This window comes from Macaca fascicularis, chromosome 10 (assembly GCF_037993035.2).
Source record: "Macaca fascicularis isolate 582-1 chromosome 10, T2T-MFA8v1.1".
NCBI lineage: Eukaryota > Metazoa > Chordata > Mammalia > Primates > Cercopithecidae > Macaca > Macaca fascicularis.
The window spans coordinates 66,169,018-66,191,558 of NC_088384.1; the positions used below are offsets into that span (position 1 = coordinate 66,169,018).

Here is a 22,541-nt window from a genome sequence, read left to right on the forward strand (position 1 = left end):
CTTTTCTTTTTTTTGGTTTAATAAATTCAACTTGATTTAAACTTTTGAAAACCATTTTACTGAGATATAATTCACATACCATAAAACTTATCCTTTTAAAAGCATACAATTCAGTGGGCTTTTAGTATATTCACAGTTGTGCGACCACCACCACAATCAATTTTGGAACATTTTTTCATCACTCTAACAAGAAGCCCCATACCTTTTTGTACCTCCCCACCCTCCCCAGTCAGTTCCCAGCCCTAAGCAGCCACTAATCTACTTTCTGTTTGTAAAAATCTGCTTATTCTGCACATTTTATTAATATTTAAGTGGAATCATATAGTATGTTGTCTTTTTTGATTGGTTTCTTTCACTTAGCACAATGTTTTCTAGGTTTATCCATTCTGTGGCATTTATCAGTATTTTATTCCTTTTCATGGCTGAATAATATTGTGTTTTAAGGATATACTGTATTTTGTTTATCCATTCATCAGATGAGAACATGTAAATTGTGTCCACTTTTGGACTACTATGAATAACGCTGCTATAAACTTTTGTCCACGTTTTGTGTACAATCTTGTACACAGCAAGCTGCTATGCTTGAATGCTATGCTATGAATGAAACTGTTGCTTCGTATGGTAACTATATGTTTAACTTTTTCAGGAACTGCTAAACTGTTTTCCAAAGTGTTTGCACCATTTTACATTCCCACCAGCAATTACATAAACTTTAATAACAAAAAATGAGAATCTTGCAAAAATTAATTGCTGCTCCCTATGAGGCAATGCTGCATCTGAACTAACTCAATACTTGCAAAGTAAAATACTGGCTCCAGTAAAATGCAAGCTGAGCTTCTGTAGGCTTGCAGGTTTCCCATTTGCTGAGATCAGGCTCTAAGACAGGTGTCTCTTTTCTTTTTTAAAAGTCTGTCATTTTATTAGCTTAGCAACAGGAAACAGAGTACTCTTTAATCCTAAATTATGAACATTACTATGTGTCTTCTCAAAGCAGTTTCTGAGCCAGGGAAGCCAAAAAGAGAATGCCATGTTTCACATTATTGTTGACAGAGGAATAATATTAGGAATTCCAAAGTTTTTGAGAGACAGTTGTTATTGCCAAAAGCAGCAGCAGGTTATCAGTATTTAAGGATCTGACACAATGACCAACTTTTCCACACCTTCCTATTGCTTTGTGTAGGTGAGTGCTAGAGATAAATCTATAATCCAATATTTTAGTTCAGATCTTCTTTTCTTGTCACAGTTATTCATCTGCAGTCTTAAAAAATGTTGGGAGTTGTGGGAAGCAATAGCAAAGCAAATGAACATGACCAAAAATATTTATTAGTGAACAGAAGATAACTTAAAAATCAGGAATTCATCTTTACTAGGAGAAAGAAGAGGAGTGAACATAAGAAGATATCAACAAGTTTAGAATTGTAATGATGTATTAATCATTATGAACTACAGTATTTAAAGGCAGATCTTAACCACTAATATACTTTGAAAAAAAATGTTATACTTCATGTTTTGCAAAATGCTAAGGAAATCTTTATTTTTTCTTCTTCTTATTATCTTCACAGACAAGGGAATAAGAAGCAGCAAGTTAAATGCAGAATGGAAATGAAGCTGTTAGACCAAATTTTCAGCTTTTCACATGGTACAATTATTGTTTTTAATTTCTACGTAAGCAAGTTCTTAAGTCACATTGAGAATATTTTTTAAAATCCATTAACAATAATTTACATGCAACAATCCTGAAGAAATTATTTTATATGATTGTTATTATAAAATTATTATACATATTTTACATGATACACATATCACACACTGAATTGTGTCCAATTCATATGTTGAAGCCCCAATCCCCAATGTGGCTTAAAGGACAGGGCCTTAAAGGAGGTAACAAAGGTTAAATTGGGTCATAATGGTGGAACCTTAATCCAATAGAATTGGTGTCCTTATAAGAAGAGGAACAGATACCAATGATCTCTCCGTTCATGCACACAGAGAAAAGGGCACATGAGGACACAGTGAGAAGGCCCCTTCTATGACTCAAGGAGAAAGGCCTCATCAGAAAGCAACCCTGCTGGCACCTTGATCTTGGGCTTCCAGCCTCCAGAACTTCAAAAAATACATTTCTGTTGTTTAAGCCACCCAGTTTGTGGAATTTTGTTATGGCAGTCCTAGCAAACTAATACATTATGCCATTGTGATTTTTAAACCTTCTTCTTACATGTTGCCACCATGATAAATGTAGTCACCACCAAAATTGCACAACTTAGGCCACCAAGAGACATCTCTGGCCATGAAATTCAACAGTTATTGGAACTATCTAAACTTTAAGATGTATCTGTTAAATTAGGCTTTAATGGTGTATTCTGTAAATTATCTTACACAAAATCAATCTGAGTTGTCACCATCAAGTGGTATTATCTCCTATTTCTTCAATTCATAGGTAGTCTCCCTACCTCCACACCAACCTCTTCACTCTCTTAAATAAGTGGCAAGAATCCAGGATCAAAGTAAGGCTACCCTAATGGAAAACAACACTGGTGCTGATGGCGGTGATGGTGGCATCAAGAGCAGTGAACATTTATCAAGCATGTACGAGGTGACAAGCAGGAGCTAAGAGATTTATATTATCAAAACAACCATTATTATTAGCCCTACTCTTATGGGACTTAGCCAGGTTAAGCAACTTGTCCATGTTCACAGAGCCAGGATTCAAACCCAGATACCAGGACTCCAATGCAAACCTTTTATGCTACAATATTCAAAACTGAGTCAGTCAAACTCAAATTGCATTACTAAACCACAGCTTTTTAAAACAAACATAAAAATCCCTAATAATTAATCTGAAGCCTGTGCCTAATTTCTAACCTTGAATAACTCAAAATCTGATCTCACTAAAATAGACCCTGAATAGAACTTGTATATGATAAATAAAACCTAGTGTATGTGGGGTAAATGGAATAGTAAGAGAAAAGCAAGTATGAGCTTCAAGAGAAATTCGGCATTCCAAAAGAGTGCCAGCAGGTAACTTTCACAAAACGAACAGAACACCCGAGAACCACTCTTCCAACATCCGTAGCTCTAAGCAACTGTCTTGGTCAAAGTAATTAAGTTACAGTTTTCAAGTAACACTTCCTAAGAGGCTTAATAAGTACCTAAAAATGTCAAGGTAACAGCCCTTTCTTTTTATAATACAATTCAATATCCCCTGTATATACCCCACCATCCCCAAATAGGGTAACTCAGGATAAAACTCTCTTAGAGATCCCCATTCACAAAAGAACTATGCAGAACTACATCAGAGGGATAGAAAGGCGCCTCCACTTTCCATAATTCTGAGGGATTTGAGTAAGGATGTAAGCAATTAACACTCCCCCACAATTAATAGAACAATCTCAACCACAAGCAGGCTCCTTCTTCCTAAAATGAACCAACCACCTACTCATCCCTTCTTCATAGGTTTAATTTTAAAAATTGTATTACAATTATTAAATTATAGAAAGGAGACACAAGGCAAAGGGATGTAAAGAACAAGTGACTTATTTTCCCCACCTCATTGCCTCTCTCTCCCCTCTACGAGGTGACTGAAGCCAATCAGTTAGGATGCCTATTCACACCTTCCTTCAAGCCCAGGACAACTAATTGCTTGATGGTAAGGTTTGGTCACTTGTACAAAGTGAGAGCGTGTTGTAAGCAACTCACCGCAACCTGCTTTTCTCTCTTAGTAATATTCCTTGGACACTGCCCAGATCATGAGGAATGCACTGGACTCTGGGCGCCACATGCAGAGCACTTGATCATGAGAGTGCTCTCTCTCCCTAGCTCAGCCTCTCCTCTGCAGCTGCTCATTCAGGCTGCTTCCATATTTCTGCTACTACAAATAATGCTGCAACATACAGACTATATTTTTGCCATTTTTTAAAGATTTTCTTTCTAGGGGACAGATAACCAAATGTGGGACTTCTGGGACAGAGCATATGTGTGTATTCATCATGACTGTTATCACCAGATTTTTTCCAAGAAAGTTCTAGGCACTAACTTTTTTTTTCAGACTGCAAGAAGTATATCTTTTTCTAATAATACAGTATTTCATGGACGATAAGTATATGAATTTGGAAAGTCTTCTAAAGAACAAGAAATCAATACTCATTCTCCTGTGGAGCTTCTATAAACCTTTTTCCACTATCAAAAGGAGAAAAGAAACAGTGTTTCCCCACAAAATTTATCCTCTTCTTGTTAAATTGACTTATGTTTCTTTTCCCCTTCTCATCCACTTTTTTTCTTTTTCCCCTCATTCCACTACACGATAGGCACCTGTATCTGTGAATATAATTTTCTCATTTGTTAGAGCCTCTGTCACATAATACACTTGCCACAGAATCCTGCCACAGAGAAGAGCAAAGGAAGATAGCTGGCTAGCCAAATGTCTCCACAAAAGGTAAGTTTTAAAAATATTGTTTTTCTTTCCTTCTTGACTATGAAAGAGTAGCTAATCCCTTAAAAAAAAGGCCCTCTCCCATCATTTTCCTAAGTAAATCCTTTCTCCCAGTAACTGAAAAGCAGACTGATGTATTTATGAAGACTCCAGACCACTCTCCCACTTACTAGCTATATGATTGAGAAATTAAGTTACTTAATTTATTTGAGCTCCCATTTCCTAATCTGTAAAATGGGTATTAAAATAGTTTTTATTTTGTAAGGTTGCTGTAACCAATGTGTATTTCTATATGCCTATATATATAAAGTCCTTAGAACAGTGCCTGAAAGACCTATGGGGGAGCTGTCCATCAGAGCCACATTCCCCACTAGGTCCTTGAAAGGCACCCCCAAAAGCAGGAGTGCAGAGTCCAAATGTCATCTGCCCTCGAACACCACATGAAACGGGGAGTACCCTTCACTCAGAGAGCAGCTCTCCCCTCTTCCTCCTTTCAGGTGAGCAGGCCATCATCACTCACCAGGTGCAGGGTGCTGTGGGGTGGTGCGGCAGGGAAGAAGGGGCCAGGCCCCGCCATGTGGAAGCTTACTGTTGAGTGAGCTGGGAGAGAAAAGCATGTTCTACCCTCTCCTGAAAAAAACGTCTGCAGGTCTGCAGATGTAGTTTTAGGGCCAGGACTTGAAATACAATTTGTGTAATTCGAGTTAACTTCTAACTGTTTTCCGAATACAAACACATATAAATAAGAAATCAATATAAAAAGGTCCAGCTGAACACAGAGAGACTACTTTTTGACTTGTCATGGTTCTGTCTAAATCAAGTACAGTCAAAACTTTGAGAATGGCAGAACTGAGGGCCACGTTCCCCGTGAAGGCAACTGCTCAGAGCTCCCATTTAGGGAGATTTTTGTGTTGTTTATAGTTGAGCAGTGATTCACGGGGGCTGCTGGTGAAGGCAGCACTGTGGGCTAGTAAGGATAAGAAATCGGGCTTACACAGAGAATTCTAAGGAATAACCTCTACCTCCTCCACCCACTGTTAGCAGGTGTGAGAGGTGTGAGAGAGCGGGCCCATATCCCTGGGCCCTCACCATCCCAGTACCTGCCCAGTGTCCTCCTGTAAGCACCTGTGCCTCTTGGCCCGAGCGTTTCTCTCAGCTGCTGTGTAGCACCAGAAGAGGAGCCAGGCGCAGCACTCTGGCAGTGGCAGACCTGGAGGGGAAACACCTCCCTTTCCTACTCTGCGAATGGGATATCCCCGAGGCATGCCGTATACAGTCATCCAAAGTTCCCCAGTGGGACTGAGCGCCAGGTGCTCTGAGTGATAACCCACTCAATCACACACTCTTACAGCCCACTTTCCCTTCCCCCTGCCATCTTCCCCTCTTTTCTATCTGTGCTTCCTGGGACCACCTCCCAAATGAACTACTTACACTCAAATCCTTGTGTTAGGGTCCTTCCCAGAGTATTCCAATTCAAGTCACTTGCTCTTTCATTAGAGACACTTCAGTATAGTTTTAGGATTCCTTTTCCCCCTTGCTGCAATATTTATTTCAATAAAGTTTCCCCTACACAAGGTATCTATCTGGTCCCTTTACTCCTTGGAGATGAGCCAGGTCCTACAGTGGCTGCCTTGGTCTCATGAATGGTGCTCAGATCCTGGGAACAGCATTCTATCTCATCTGGAATGGAAGAACCCTTTCCATCATCTCATACTGGGGTGTTGTCTTCTCTGTCATGTGCCTCTCCTGCAGTGGCACTACTCCTGGGAGTACCTCGGACACATGCTCAGATCCGTAGCTAAAGCCACTGCAGAGCTCATCCCTGCATACCAGGCACACAGCCACCTCCTGTGGCTGTGCAGGCTTTCTCCCTTCAAGTTCTTCTTCAGTTGAGCTGTAACGCATTTCTTCTGCCCAACAAAGCCAACAGAAACGGATGCTTCTTTTATTGCAAACATGGGCAGTTTAGGGGGCAGGTCCTCTGCTTGCCATGGCTCACCTGATTCAGCTCAAATACTACAGCACCAAGGAAGACCATTTCTTCCCTCAAGTCTAGGTAAAAATGTAGTACTTAAAGTTTTAATTTCACCAGGAATTTCTCCAACTTTTGAAGAGCTACCCATACTACCTTTTACCCATACTGCCTTAGAGGGCATTGTTGCAAGGTGGTTAATAGCACGGACGCTGAAGTCCAATGGTCTGGGTTTGAATATTGCCTCTGCCTGATTGTGTAGTTTTCGACGAGTTAACTAACTTTTCTGAGCATTACTATAAAATGGGGGCAACAATATCCTCTACTTCCAGGGTTGTTGAGAAGATACATATAAAGTGTTAATACAGCACCTGGCAAAGTAAAAGTGCGGTGATTATTACCCATTGTTACTACCAGTATTAAAAAGTGGGAATAACACCTTTGTAACCATTCTCCACCTGATCCTTGCAGAGAGGGTGACCACAGGGGAAGTGACGCTCCTCCACAAACCTTCAGCTCTGTGATGAAATTCCCTGATCCTCCACACCTATCCAGGCCTGATAGAGTATAATCAGTTTGCTTCTACTTCTAGTAGAATATATTTCACAGACTAATAGTTCAAAGAAACCACACAACCCCCATCCCCAAATGTATACTCTCATTCAAAAATGCCATCTCAATCTTTCTTGAGGACATACATTTTTATGTGTTTTTATGTATATTTTCTAGTCACTGTTCTTCAACCAGAAGAACATGCCTAGAAACAGTTTGCCCCCAAAATAAAAAATAACTATATATATATATAGTTATATATATATATATATAGATATATATATAATATATATATATAATAGAGGTGAAGAACTATTATAGTAAAATTTGTGAGGATTTGAGTGGGGCTTGAAATGTGCCTTTTTGGTAAGACACATTTTTGTAAGCTAAGAAAATTCATAGTGGAAACAAGCATGGCAGATGAATAGACTATTAACCCTTCTAAGTGATGTATGATTCTAAAGAGCAGCCACTGGATGCAAGCAAACAATAGATGTCCTACACTAAAACTGAGCCAGGGTTTTACATTTATAAAATGGACACACACCACTTGATGACTTTTCTTGGCATCCACGTTACCGCCTATGGTTGAAAGCTGTACAGCCACTTAAAAAATATCTTTTTATAATTCAGAATGATCACCAATTTGATCGATCCTCTCCCCTTTATTAGTGTTTTCCACCTCAATGGCCATCCCCAATACAGGCCCTCCATTCTGTTAATTCTTCCTGTCTGAATGGAGCTTCATTTCCTCAGCTCCATATACTCCTCCCCAGGCTCATCCTGCACAGCACTGCCAGCCTCATCTTCCTGCAGCTGCACACATGGAATGTGACCGCTCTGCTCACAAGTCCTTCCTTCATTGGCCCCAACACACACACACACACACACACACACACACACACACACAAATTCGAAGAGGAAATCTCAGTTCTTAGCCTGGTACCATAGTTTCAGGCACCAAATCCCACAAGGTAGCTTTCCAGGCTCATTTTCTGCCACTGACTGGCATCCTGCCCATCCTTCTATGCCAGCTCACACACCACCTCCTCCACCAGGCCTGGGGTTACTCAATTCATGGGAAGCAGGACCTTCTTTCTTCTCACTGCTCATGCTTGTCCCATGTGACTGGCACTTTATCACACACTATTCTGTGCCTTAGAAAGAACATTGCTTTGTGAGAAGCACTTTGAAGGTAAGAAAATTGTGGCATTTATAGAGTGGCCTACTGTGGCTTCTCAAACAGAATATATGCCTAACAACTACTTACTGATTCAACCAGTGACTGTACTATGCTTCGAAAGGCCCTGGGCCAATGACCAAGACCAATTCATACGACTGCCCAAAGACGACGAGCTTGGATTTCCACTAAACAATAAGACATAACTCATATGATAAGGAATTGTTCAGGAATTATAGAAGGAGTCACTAAAACATGATTTCGCTGAAATGCATTTACCTTTTAATTGGTTGAACATCAGTGGAAAATTAGAAAAGGCAAAATATAAATTTCTCAAAATGTTACCTAATTGATTCTTATACAGCCAATAGTCAAAGCTTTTAAGGAAATGACATCTTTCCATATAAATGAAAAGACTTCTAATTATTATATGTAAGATTTTAAGGGGTTGTCAACTGTATGTCTCTTGCCCTAATTTTAAATATGTCCTAAAAGGAGACTCCATAACTATATGCAAGGTAAAGAATCAGTGGGTAAGAAAAAAAAAGCTTCCGTTTTCCTGAAGTACCATTGACACTGCTGTGCTAAGAATATGTCTATCAAGAACGGCACAGAAAGAACTAACTGGCTTCTAGATTAAAACACATCAATTATTTCATGACTGAATGTCAAACAGAAAAACTGCTTGAATGCTTTAAAAGTCTATCACATCATACCACATTTGGCCTACACCGAATGGCATATTCATCATTTATCATTAAAGGCCTTTTTATATAGGTCAAGGTTGCTAGGGCTTGGTGTTTTGTATCTTACAGTTTAAAGAATGCTCTAAATTCTAGGGTTTTTTTTAACTTTTTAATCTATGAGGAAGGAAAACGAAAACTTCCTATAAACTCAGATTAATGCCTGCTAATGCACGGAAGAAAGAAAAACTAAAACCTTCCTCCTACTATAAAAACAAAATAGTGTGGCCTCTGTTTCTTTTCTGATAAGAGTCTTAAATACCAAACAGTTAACTGCATAATAACATTTACTGGCAGCCAGGCAGCCTGCTTAGCAGATATATAAAGCAGGTAAAAGGAGAAAAAGTTAATTTCTTGGCTGAATGATTCCATCGGTAGCTATAGGGCAAACCTGAAAGTCTTTTAGTAAAGTAGCAGTTGATTCTTCTATCAATCTGTAGCACACATACTCTTCCAAGGAAAGCATTAAATATGAAAATCATATCCCGTTATCATCTGTTTCCAGCTTTCAGCCCAGTAAGCTTTTCTTAATGAATGCTGCAGCCTAAGGAACAAGCACGCTGTTGGCTTTTCTGAATAATGGAGTGATGCTACCATTTTTGCTTATTACAATATCGACTGGCTGAGGGGGTTTCACACATAGTCACAAGTGACTACTCTTGCCAGCATGCTCCAAGTTATTACAAGATGTTTTTAGACATTTCATCTAAAAGAGCTTTACTGCTTTTAGTGAAGAAAACATCTATGGTCTTGAACAGAATCATTTATATGGAGATAGGCGGGAGGATTAGAAGCCTGCATTACAGCAGATACATAGCAGAATTTATTTAAGTATTCCTTGCCGATCTTTTTGTCTATTGCTTAGATATGCAATCTGTTCTTTCCACTTTTTCTGTGCAAAGGTTAAAATGTACAGAATTATATATATTCACACAAATAAAAGAATCAAAATGCCATATTTTGTTTACTTTTCATTTAAAACACTTCTCAAACTAAGAAAAGAGCAGCTACAAGGCATGATTTAGAAAAATAATTTTACCTACTGACAACATTGAGGTTTTCTTTAGAGTCTATCCTTTCTTCCCAAAGTAACTCCCTTTCAGCAAACTTAATTAGACATTAAAGCAATATTCTGTAAGCAAAAATCTTTAATCACTTAAGGTTTAATCAAATGGATCTTTCTAATAAGATGATTTTATTTAAAACAATATCTTAAAATATAAACACTCCAGAACTCCTCTGTTAACAGAAAGGTTATCAATTTAGTTTATTACCTTTTCTCTGTCTTCATCTTTCAGTTCACCTTTTAGTCCCAGACTATCTTTTGAGAGTAGCATCTTCTTAATTTGAGTCTCATATTCAAGCTAAATATAAACAAAGTTTGATTTTGTGATAAATATTTTTACAACTAGCACCTGTCTGTATACTGCAGTCTTTACAACATACAGGGAACACTGAAGTAGAAAGTAAAAGCTGATGTTGCCACGAAATTCACCTTATCTTAGAAAATGAACAATTTTGCAAATAACACATATCGAAAGTTGAATTTTACAAAATGCCACAATTTTTAAATAAAATAAGATTTGATGGATTTTTTACTTTCATCAACTTAGCGAATAAAATCTTTATATATATATACACGTACACACATATATATGTATACAGTTTGATACTTTATCACAAAAATTCAATTCCTTTATTATGAAAGTAACACATTAGACAGTGTTTCCTTTTAGAAGTTTTGCCCCAAACAAAAGAAAAAAAAAAATCAATCCTACTGATTTCTTATCTGTATGATATCTACAAAATATCATGATTCTGATCGTCACAGCAATTGAGTATACTTGCTAGATCATCAACTTAAAACAAATTCCATTTTCTATGAATAAAAATATACTGCAGACATCAATGATCAGAATCCAGTTTGCTCTGGCACTAATAACTACATAAAGATGTCTGCATCATTACCACACTATAATTGGTGAAAGTGATTCAATCTTAAAATGACTTTTTCTTAAAAGCAAGGCATAAAAAAGCACTTTGATTCAGTATGCTAGTAATTAAAGCCTTAAAAAAGTCATGGATTGTGGTCCATCACAGATAAGTATCAGAACATTTTCTAAATTAGGCAGGTATGCACTGTAATTAGAAACACACCTATGAGATGATGAAATTGAAAGCTGTTTCCTTAGTTCTCTGATTGAACATAAAATAGGCCCAAGCTTTGTTCTGACACACAAAAAACGAATGGGCACTAATAACCAAACTGATTTGTTTCTCTCAAAATATTCTGAAAGGTATTATTAATATATGCTGTCTCATTGTTAGTAACAGTTAGGTATGGATTTTTTTTAACCAGCAGAGTACTATTAATATGATAGATGGCAGTAATTCTCTAAATAGATACCCAATTAAATGAAAATTTTATAAGGCCAGTACAAATGATAAAATAATAAACTAAGAATAGATAAAGCAATAACGAAGATACAATTTACGTCTCTCTGTTCCGTATCTATTCCTTTGAACTTGGAGGTGTTTACATTTTAACCACAAGAGCTTTAAACAGATATCCCTTACAGATTCCAAGGGACAGTATCTCAAAAAAGAAATGGGGGATGAAGTACAATACAAACATACAATTACAGGTTAAACAAAAATTCTTTTTTCCTGTGACTACAAATGTTTTCTTATGCTCTTTGAGATCAATGAGCATTGTACCTGATTTCCTCATTATAGGATCATTTCAGAGCCATACCTTCCAAAGACAGAGCACTTTCTCAAAGAAATATGAGAGTTTTATTCAATTCATTTTGCTGAAGGAAAAAGGAAGTGATAACTGCATAAAGTCTTCCTAAAGAACAGAAAGAAGTATCTTTAAGAGCCCAATTTAGATTGCTCTCAATGCAACTGAAAAAGTCACTAAACTGTAGATACTCTTTTTCTAAACAATGCAAATAGAAATGGCACAATGAAGTTGCAGAGATACAATGATAAATTAATGATTGATACAGACTGTAAGCCTGCATCCCCTAGGACCATGGATTTCCATCAAAAAATGCTTTGTTCTCTTTTTTCTTTTTTTCCTTTTTATTTTTCTATACAACACCTGGTTATTATCCATGTCCTGAACACTGGAAAGCAGGAGTTTTCCACAGTGCTCTCCAGAGCCTACTTATGCACCAGTAACATCTCCTGGTCTGGAGCCCCTCTAGGGATAAATAATTCCCTTATCTTCCCAGCCCCAACCCGAGAAAACTGTTTTAATAAACCCAAGAGCACTGAGTTAATCCATCAGGTAACTTGTTCTGTCTGTCACCGTATTGCTTCACAGCATTGGCTTGATGCTGCCCACCTAAACTTAGTAGGACCTTCCCATTTACTTCCTCACTATGCACAAGTAATTTATTTCAGTGGAATTAATGAAATCTGTTAACAATGACTGGGGGTTGATGGAGGTTCTCGCAGAAGTTTCTGGTCTCTGGGATTTCTCTCCAAGCTCACAAACGTTTTCCATTGCGTTACTTTCTGTATTTTCACTTCCGTCAGTTTCCCTTCAATCACTTTACTGTTTGCCTGAGAGTGTCACTACTACCTTTTTTTTGCCACAGACTTCCTTTTTCATTGTTTTTCAGGGTTGCTCAGCTAATTCTCAAGTTACAGAATAAGTGAATAATTGAACTGAATTGACATTTAAAATCTGCTGGCCATGTCTCCTCATATCAGAGTTGAGGAAATGGGTACAGAGAGTTACATAATGGGCTGATTTTATCCTCAGGTCAGTACGAGAGACGCGACTAAGATTCACAGTCTTTTGTTTTCTCTTCTCCTATTTTTTTCCAGTATCTGTGCTTCCTCTTAGATCGTGAACTTTTACCAAAGATATGGGGGAACGTTTATTTGTTCAACTAATGTATATTAACAGGCAAGACACTCTGGTTGATAAAAAATGGTATGTGCTACACACTTTGTCCTCCAGGGGCCTGAAGGTTGTGCCCTGCTCACAATGTCTGTCACAATCCTTAGTAGAAATCAAATCAGAGTTCAAAAGATGTGTTCTCAAATATTAGCCCCTTATAAGCATACATAACCTAATGACTGAATTTTCAAGAATAAACACATCTATTTTACTTTACTTTTTTTTTTTTTTGAGACAAGGTCTTGCTCTGTCACCCAGGCTGGAGTGCAGTGGCATGATCACAGCTCACTGCCCTTCAACCTCCCAGGCTTAATAAATCTTCCTACCTCAGTTCGCCAATAGCTGGGACTAGAGCACATGCCACCACGTCTAGCTAACTTTTTCTATTTTTTTGCAGGTTCTCATCATGTTGTCCAGGCCTGGAGAATCACATCTTTAAATAATGACATTATATATTCAAAACCCCTCTGCTATTAAACAGAAATGCTAACTGGGAAGGTATAATAAAGAGTATCATCAATACCACATTAGTTCTCACATACTAGTTCATGGTCCATAACAGAATGAGATAAAAAAATACGGAAGAATTAATTTCAGTCAAGGGGGAAGTCTCGATGCTTACTGAGTGCTTATTATGTGCCATATTCTGGGTCAGATACTGAGAGCATTGAAATAATAAGACAAGGAGCTCACAGTGAAGTGGGAAAACAGACATGTAAACAATTATAATACCATGAAGGAAGTGCTTACTGAGATAATTATGACATAGACCTAAGGCAGGGCAGGGGGAAAAAGGCCTTTTAATTGAAGGAGGTATGAGATAATGTGGTGCTTTCAAGGAAATGCAAATTGTTCAGCATGCTTAAAGTACTGTGGATGATGTAAGACTGTGTGTGTGAGACAGAGAGAGAGAGAGAGTGTGTGTGTGTGTACGTGTGCGGGAGATAAAGATGTAGAGAGACAGTGGGAAGATATGGGGGTGGAAGAGTTAGAGGATCTGGAAGAGACAGATTTGGGGGTAAGAAGAGGCAAGGAGACAGGAATAGGAGAGTGTGGAGAGAGAGATAAGAGGGAGAAATGGGGATGGCAGGAGAAGATGGAAGGGGACAAATTAGGGAAAGATGGGGAGAAAAAATGTGCACATGTCTGTGTATTCGTGTGAGAGAGACAGAGAGAGAGAGAGAGTGTGTGTCTGCGCGCGCATGTGTGTGCGCACGTGTTGGGAGGAGTAATAAGAGTGAGGCTGCTCTGTGCAGGCAGAGACCAGTGTCTGGACTTTGTCCTGAAAAGCCTTAGCCAGCATTTCAGGCCAAGGAGAGACCTAACCAGATGAAGACTCTTGTGCCTGCTATGGGGATCCTCCCCGAATGCCCTGACATGTCAGCCCCATGCCTGGCAATATTGCCATGAGAGAGGCTAAGGCAGATGCTGTTCTACACACGTCCCTGGGACTTTTCTGGTCACTCCTAAGTTCTGGAATCTGGGGCTCCATGCCTAAGGCTTCTCAGAACCTGGGAATGCTGCTCTGGGGAGCGTTTGGTTAATTCCCTACCACCTACAACCTTGCCCATCAGTCCTCAATCAATGCTGCTTAGGAGCTGCTGGACACATATCCCAAATGTGCAAACCACTTGCCAGAAGTTCCCTGTAGGATTCGGCGCCGGGCTGACTATGGTAGCTGGCTTAATCCCCCCTTGCCTACTGATATTCCTTATCTCCCAAATAAACCACTTACTGTCAAATCCCTGTTCTCCAGGTCTACTTCAGGGAGAACCCAACCTGAGACAAGGATAATGGGCACCTGAGTGAAACTGCTTTAAGTTAGGACCAACTGGGGCCCCTTTTACAAAAGCAGCAAATACAGGGAGCAGGGGGGCGGAATGAGGGAGAGGAGGGCACACTCCTCACAGCATTAATACTAATATTTACATTCTTAGGTTTTTTAAAATTTATTTTATTATTATTAATTTTTTTTGGAGAGACAGGGTCTTGCTCTGTCACCAGGGCTAGACTGCAGTGCCACCATCATAGTTCACTATAGCCTCAACCTCCTGGGCTCAAATGATCCTCTCCCCATCTCAGATTCCTGAGCAGCTGAGACTACTGGTGCACACCCCCAGAGTTGGCTAATTTTTAAATCTTTTGTGCAGATGGGGTCTCACTATGTTGCCCAGGCTGGTCTCGAATTCCTGGCCTTAAGTGATCCTCCCACCTCAGCCTCCTAAAGCACTGGGATTACAGGCATGAGCCACCATGCCCAGACCTAATATTTACATTTTTGAACTGTTTATTCAGCCCCTTTATGCAACTGACAAGTAGCAACATAGATATAACACTATATTTTCAAAACTACATAACACGTCAATATCCTTTATAAGCCCTAAAAATTATTCTAGGCCTCCAAATAAAGTATTATGAGTCATAAAACCAGTTGACAGTGTTTTCAGCAATTAGCTCATTTTAAGAGATTTTAACATTATATGACGAACTGGGCCCAGCCCACCTCTACAAAGTGGGAGAAACTCACTTGGTATCAATTTGGGCAAAATCCCCACTTCTCTCACACGGCTTCACTTGGTTTCACTTTCTGGAATTCTACCAATTTGAAGCTCATGTGTATTAGCTGTAGTCTGTTCAAGGTGAAATACCTGTGGCATTTTGGGGTGTGTGGGCAATGCATTGTGAACACCTTTCTCCTAAGACTTATGTGAGGTCAATCAAGAAAGGAGGTAAAGATCTGATACGTGGATGGGCAGCATTAAGAGGAGACAAGTGGTTCTGGCATACCTGGGCCACCACTGGACACTGGCCCAAAAGGAAAAAGCAGAAAGAAATGGGAAAACACCAGAGACAAACATCCCCTATGTTGAACCTCAGCTCACTGCACAGCCTGCTGAAGGTGGGATCACTGGTGGGGTCTCTGACATTGCTATCTGGGTTCGTAGGGACACAACAAACATTGGCTTTGGACCTAGGGTGACTGTCAAAGTCGAGTTCTCCATGGAACTCACATCCTTCCCGAGTGTAGTGCCATGATTTGGCCTTTTATGCTACTAGAAGAATTTTTTTTTTTAAAGGCATTCCTCATCCAAAATTCAAAAAAGGAGTATCTACATAATTTTTGAACCATATTTATTAATAGAGCTTTTCATATTCCTATCTAGTTTGTCACGTTAAAATGGTCCCCCATGTTGACAGTCTTTAGTAGCTCATACAAGTTTTTTATAACATATCCTTTTTATAAAATGAATGCTCTCAATATAAAAAAACTTTAAAAGATGATTCTTCCCTTCAAATTCCTTCCTCTCAAATTTGGCCATAATAAGAAATCAACAATTAAATGAAGCCTTAATATGAAAATCAGCAGAAATTTTCTATTTTTCCTTTATTTTATTGGGAAGACAAAATTCCCTCCTTTGCCCATCACTTTCATTTTCTCCATGAAATCTTTGAAAAGTGGTTTACAACATTGATACTGACAACTTTTTTTGAACTTTAAACATTTTTCATGAATACTAAAATAAAAAAATGGGGAGCTAAAACTTGCTGTTGCCTGAGCACATTTAACTGTATATCTTGGTTTCTAAATACCCCTCTCCATTAAAAAGAACCACAGCTCCTTGGATAGGAGGCTAATTCCATATCTGAGGGAGAAAAAATGTGAGGTGAACCTGGAATATCTTGTTATGCCCCAGATCAAAGAAGGCTCAGAATTAAGGGGGTTATGTCAAAAGGACACAGGAGCCAATCTAGAGAGACTCCCACTGGCCAAATATAAGACAATAAAATGACAAAAAGAATAATTACTGTAATTGATAACATACTAGTAAATAGAAATTCACAAGTCCATCATAACATTAAAAAAAAAAGGGGGTCTATGGCCATACCACCCTGAACACGCTTGCTCTCATCTGATCTTGAAGGCTAAGCAGGGTTGGGCCTTTTTCATACTTGGATGGGAGACTCCTGGGAATACCAGGTGCTGTTGTAGGCTAAAAAAAAAGGGGGGGGGGTGAAAGAAAGAAAATAGGGAAAACGCTCTTTGTTATAGAGGAAAGCCAGTTAACAGAAGATACAATAAAACAGAAAATCACCATTTTTCAAACCCTCCACTAGAAATAACTGGTTCAGGCAAGGCTCATCTATGGGTCCTAAAACGATTAGGTAAAAGGATATTGAGGAACACAATATTCCCATGATGCCAACTCATCACTCCACAGATTAGTTACTAACATGCAAAGGGAAAAAACTGTACCTTACAATAGAGACAACTAGAGATCATCATCTTAACCAATGGGTCAAAGTCAGCCTCACCCAGGGGCCACCTGACATCATGGGCCTCCTGATGGGATGCAGTTGGAAGTATAACCTCAGCTGTAACTGTTTAAATTAAAATTAATTAAAATTGGCAAAATTAAAAATACAGTCTTCAGTGTCACAAACCACATTTTAAGTGCTCAATAGCCATATATGAGCAGTAGCTGTATTAGATAGCATCAGTATATATACAGAACATTGCCATCACTGCAGAAAATTCTATTGGACAGTGCTTGTATAGACCACATTTCCAGTCCACAGGAAATACAGGGGATGCTGTGCAAGTTAAATGATGCCTTAGATTCAGAATGTGGATCATTCTACAAGCAGATGAACTGCCTTTTCAAAACAGCCAATTACATGGGGAAAAAAAGGAGGAATGGTAGGAGACTAAATTCAATTAAAAGAGACAAAAAAGGCACAATAATCAATAACGCAAAAAACAATACGTGAGCCCTAGTTGGCTCCTGGTCTGGAAAAATAAGTTACTTTTTGGGAGAAGTGGGGAAATCCAAATATGAGCTGAATATTAAATAATATTATGTCTGGGTGCAGTGGCTCAAACCTGTAATTCCAGCACTCTGGGAGGCCAAGTCAGGAGAATTGCTTGAGACCGCGAGTTCAAGACCAGCCTGGGCAACAAAGACCTCATCTCTACAAAAACTAAAAAATTAGCCAGGCATGGTAGTGCACACCTATAGCCCCAACTTAAGGCTGAGGAAGGAGGCTTGCTTGAGCCTAGAAGGTTGAGGCTACCATAAGCCATGATCACGCCACTGCACTTCAGCCTGGATGACAGGGTGAGGCCCTGTCTCAAAAAACAAAATATTATGAAATCATTTTTAATCTTCTTAGATGTGATAATGGTATGATTATGTAGGAGACTGCCCCTGCATTTAGGAGATCCATGCTCAAATGCTTAGGAAAGAAATGTCATGACGCCTGCAGCAGACTTTCAATGGCTCAGAGAAAAGAAAAAATATATACAAAGCAAATACAACAAGATATTTAAAATTATTACATCTAAATGGAGAATTATGAGTGTTCATCACAATAATTATGTTAACTCTTCTGTGTATCTGATAATTTTATAATAAAAGGCTGAAGAAAAACTGCAGGGCAAAAGAAAAAAAAAGGTAGGGGGGCTCAGTAGCAGGCTAGCAGGCAGAATACTGAATTCAACTCCTCCTGTGATCAATGTTAAGGTGGGTTAAACTGGACAACACCTGACCAGTGGAAATGGTGAGGATAAAGGCCTAGCTCCTGGCCCTCCACACTTGGCCTAATTTGTGGAGCAGCAGGTAGCCAAGCAGCAGCAGGTAGCCAAGCACCTGCACTTCAAGGGGAAAAAGGTGCCAGAACAAGAGAGGGCTGCAAGGGCAGTTACTCTGGGTCACACAGTCCAGGAGCATGAAGGTAAACTCCTCGGGGACAGTTCTATCTTTACTGCTGTCCCAATGCACTGTTTGCCAGAGAGGGGCCCAGATCACAGAAAAAGAACCCTTTCAAGACAGAATCAGTTTCTAGAGGGAACCCCAATGCTGCTCAAATTCAGTCATTCAGCCAACAAATACCATGCATTACACCGTGCCATGTACTGGCTAGTGATCTTGCCTGTGTTACAGATATCCCATTGATTCCTCAACTAAAGAAGAATCTTGGAAAATGCAGTTTCAAGTTCTCTGATAAAATTTAGCCATACGGTAATTCACAGAAAAAGCTGATACTTAATCCTAAGTATGAACAACTAAACATTAGTGACTACCACTGATCTGAAAATTACTACTCATTATTTCTCATTTTAGCAGAAAAAAGATTAAAAACAAAACATAAACCTGGGGTGTGCACCTGTAATCTCAGCTACTCGAGTGGTATGCAGCTACATGGGGTGTGCACCTGTAATCTTAGCTACTCGGGTGGTACATAGCTACATGGGGTGTGCACCTGTAATCTCAGCTACTCGGGAGGTACACAGCTGTATGAGGTGTGCATCTGTAATCTCAGCTACTCGGGAGGTACACAGCTGTATGAGGTGTGCATCTGTAATCTCAGCTACTCGGGAGGTACACAGCTGTATGAGGTGTGCATCTGTAATCTCAGCTACTCGGGAGGTACACAGCTACATGGGGTGTACACCTGTAATTTCAGCTACTCAGAAGGTACACAGCTACATGGGGTGTGCATCTGTAATCCCAGCTACTCAGGAGGTTGAGACAGGAGGACTGCTTAAGCCCAGGAGTTCAAGTCTAGCCTGGGTAACACATTGAGGCCCCATCTTGGAAAAAATAAATAAATAAATAAATAAATAAAATAAAACATAGTAAAAAACAGGAAGTCACCTTCAGTTTTTGAAGCTTCTCTGTATTTGTGGTGAAGTGTACAACATGAGCTTGGACACGCTCAAATCGCTTTAAATATTCTTGGTTTCGAGTACGAGCCTTCTTTTCAGATTCACATATTTCCTTCAGATAATTCTTTAGTTTTACATATTTCAGCTTAACTCTAGAAAATTAAAAGCAGTTTTAAAACAATGGACTAGACTTGGACAAATCTAAGAAAGAGAATTTTCTTTATCAAAATTGTTAATGAGACAATGTATTCTAAGATATTTTACCCAAACCACTAAAACCCAAAGGACAAAATGCATATACACATTTTTGGAGAGAGAAAATTAATGCAGTACCACTGAGCTATCATATCGGTTTCCTCTAAGCACAACTCCCCTGAGAAATATATACAAGACCACATTCTAACATTCACACAGTAAAGATTTCTATGGACTTATTTCTCAAAATTAAATGTGATTTCAAGAGTCGTGTCTATGTGGACATGTTTGACGAATGGCTCACTAAGATTCTTATACACAACTATTTCAAAAATAACTGCTCATAAGGAATTAAATCAAACTACAAATCACAATCCATAAAATTAAGAAATTAAAAAGAAATTTTAAAATGTTAAAATACCAAAAGCTCTCATTTAGATAACACAAACATACTTGTTAGAAATTGCAACAATATAATTCACTATGAAAACATTTTATAATAATATATGGACTGTAACTACCCCAACTGTGAAAAAACCTTTAAGACTCTTATCCAAAGTATAATAGCAAAAACATACTCTGCATTCCAATTTTTCTGTACATACAAAGACATATGGGATAGTTCAAGTTGTGCAGTCGACTTTTCTCATGGTACCAACGCCGTTAATCCTAACTCTTCTTCCCTGTTATACAGCATTTCAACTGTTGGCTCAATAAATTATTCAACATTCTTTCATCAAACAAAAATAAATTTTAAAATGACAAAAATATTCAAAACTTTTTTTTGAATATTTGTTTGAATCAAAACAAAGATTTGCAAAGATGCTGGAGATGTCCAAAGTTGTTTAACAACAATTTTCAAGAAAGTCTTTATCGTGTTAATAATTCCATGCTTTGACCATGGTTGGCTGTCTTCATTTTTCTTTCTGAATAAAAACTGAAGACTGGTCTATTGCTGCCCGTGTCTCTGCATTTTTGACGAGAGTAACTGTAATGGAGGTAGAACCTAACATACTGTCGTTCACACTCCGGCACTCAGTAAAGCTGCTGCTGGTGGTGTCTACATGGAGTGGGTACAACTGTACCATGCCTCTCCATCCCAATTCTAGTTCCATTCCAGCTAGCACATTAACCTTCAAAGCTGACCGCATGACTGAGTAACTCATCTACCCATGCAATCATCCATATATTCAGCACTCCAAAGATAAAAGTCTTTCAGCTAAGGTCAACAAAGGAAACAATGAAATAAGTAAATATGGGATGAATGCTATGAGGGAAACTAAAAAGGACTTCTAGACACTGGGCAACCTGACCTAGCTGAAAGGGCCAGGGAGGTCTTCCCAGTGGAAATAATTTTCAGCTAAGACCTGAAAGATGGGTCAGGCATAGGGATTCACGCTTGTAATCCCAGCATTTTGGGAGGCCAAGGTGGGTGGGACACCTGAGGTCCGGAGTTTGAGACCAGCCTAGCCAGAATGGTGGAATACTACCTCTACTAAAAATACAAAAATTAGCCGGGTGTGGTGGTGTGTGTCTGTAATCCCAGCTACTCAGGAGGCTGAGGCAGGAGAATTGCTTGAACCCGGGAGGCAGAGGCTGCAGTGAGCCGAGATCACACCACTGCACTCCAGCCTGGGCAACAGAGCAAGACCCTGTCTCCGAACCAAAAAAAAAAAAAAAAGACCTGAAAGATGAATGAGAGTTAATCAAAATTGATGAAGTCAAAAATGAAAAGATGAGGGGAAAACATTCCAAGTGGGGGAAACAGCATGTCAGAAAGCTCAAAGGCAAAACATAGGAAAAAGAATGTTGATGAAATTGTAATAAATAACAATTGGCTCCAGATCAGACACTGCTTTAAGGCTTTGTATGAATCTTGTTGAGTTCTCACAACTATCATTATTCCCATTTGACAGAAGAAGAAATGGAGGCACCGAATGTTGGGGTAATTGCCCCAAGGTCACCGGCTTAGAGCTGGTGAAGCTCAGATGGAACTGAAGCACCTAACCACAGGCCTAGAAGTTTATACTACATTACAAAACATCCCGTCATGCTTAAGAGCCTGACGTTTCAGTCAGTGTCGAATCTTAGGGAGAAGCTGGAGAGAGATGGTTATAATGTAAATTTAAAAGGGTGCAGATAACGGTGGGTCTGGTGGGCTGCTGGATGAGACACCTCTTGTGCCCACCTCACACCTCCTGGCCTGACCTTTTTTCTACCAGCCACAATAGCCAAAGCCGCCACAGCCTACTGCATGCATGTGGAATAACCTGAGAGCATCTGCCTCTGCCTCAGCTGCACTTGGCATCTCAGGGCCACCGTTCTGAGTTTGCAGCACGGAAAAGCCTAGATGTGTGAAGGAGTTACCTCCACCTGGGGCCACACTTACCAGTGGGGGTCAGGAACCGGTAGGAGTACAGCCCCTCTCCTTTCACAGGAGTAGACACTGTGCAGAGCAGAAGGGTAGTCTACATTGCTCCTCTGAAGACTCCTCTGAAGGTCTGGAGCGACTAGAGCCCCAGGTGCTCAATGCAGTGAACAGCTCTTATTTTGGTCTGCCCAGCCCTGCTCTCCAATTTTAGGTGACCACCTTGTCAAATAAATTACCACTTATACACAGACCCTCGTCTCAGACTCTGCCTTCTGGCAGGTACTAGGTGGAGGCAGCCTTGTTTGGATTTTCTTCTACAGGCAATCTAAGCAAGCCTATTTTTAGTAAATCATATCCTCTGTCTTCCAGGAAACAGTAAGAGGCTGGCAAAGCAGCAGCAGCTCAGTGAACTGACAGTTTGGTAAAAGTGTCCATCCTTTTCTCGCACTTGCCCCTCCCACCACCAGAAGGCCAGGAGGCTTCCCAAGAACAGACTGCATGAAATGTCTACACACA

General features: G+C 39.5%; 1 protein-coding gene across 38 annotated transcripts in view; it reads right to left on the reverse strand.

Moving 5' to 3' along the window:
• KIZ (kizuna centrosomal protein) overlaps window positions 1–22,541 on the reverse strand; it is a 133,040-nt gene that overhangs the window by 103,029 nt on the left and 7,470 nt on the right. For 26 of the 38 annotated variants that reach the window (XR_012419089.1, XR_012419087.1, XR_012419082.1 and 23 more), the window contains 2 exons: window positions 19,449–19,611; window positions 10,151–10,240 (listed from right to left, as the gene is read on the reverse strand). The exons of 5 other annotated variants lie outside the window; for them this stretch is intronic. Coding sequence is in view for 19 of the 33 variants with exons in the window: in XM_074004641.1 (XP_073860742.1) it covers window positions 10,151–10,240; window positions 19,449–19,611 (253 nt within the window). In the remaining 14 variants the exon portion in view is untranslated. The remainder of the gene's footprint in view (window positions 1–10,150; window positions 10,241–19,448; window positions 19,612–22,541) is intronic. 7 more of the 38 variants (XM_074004642.1, XM_074004645.1, XM_005568208.4 and 4 more) reach the window with 2 other exon arrangements.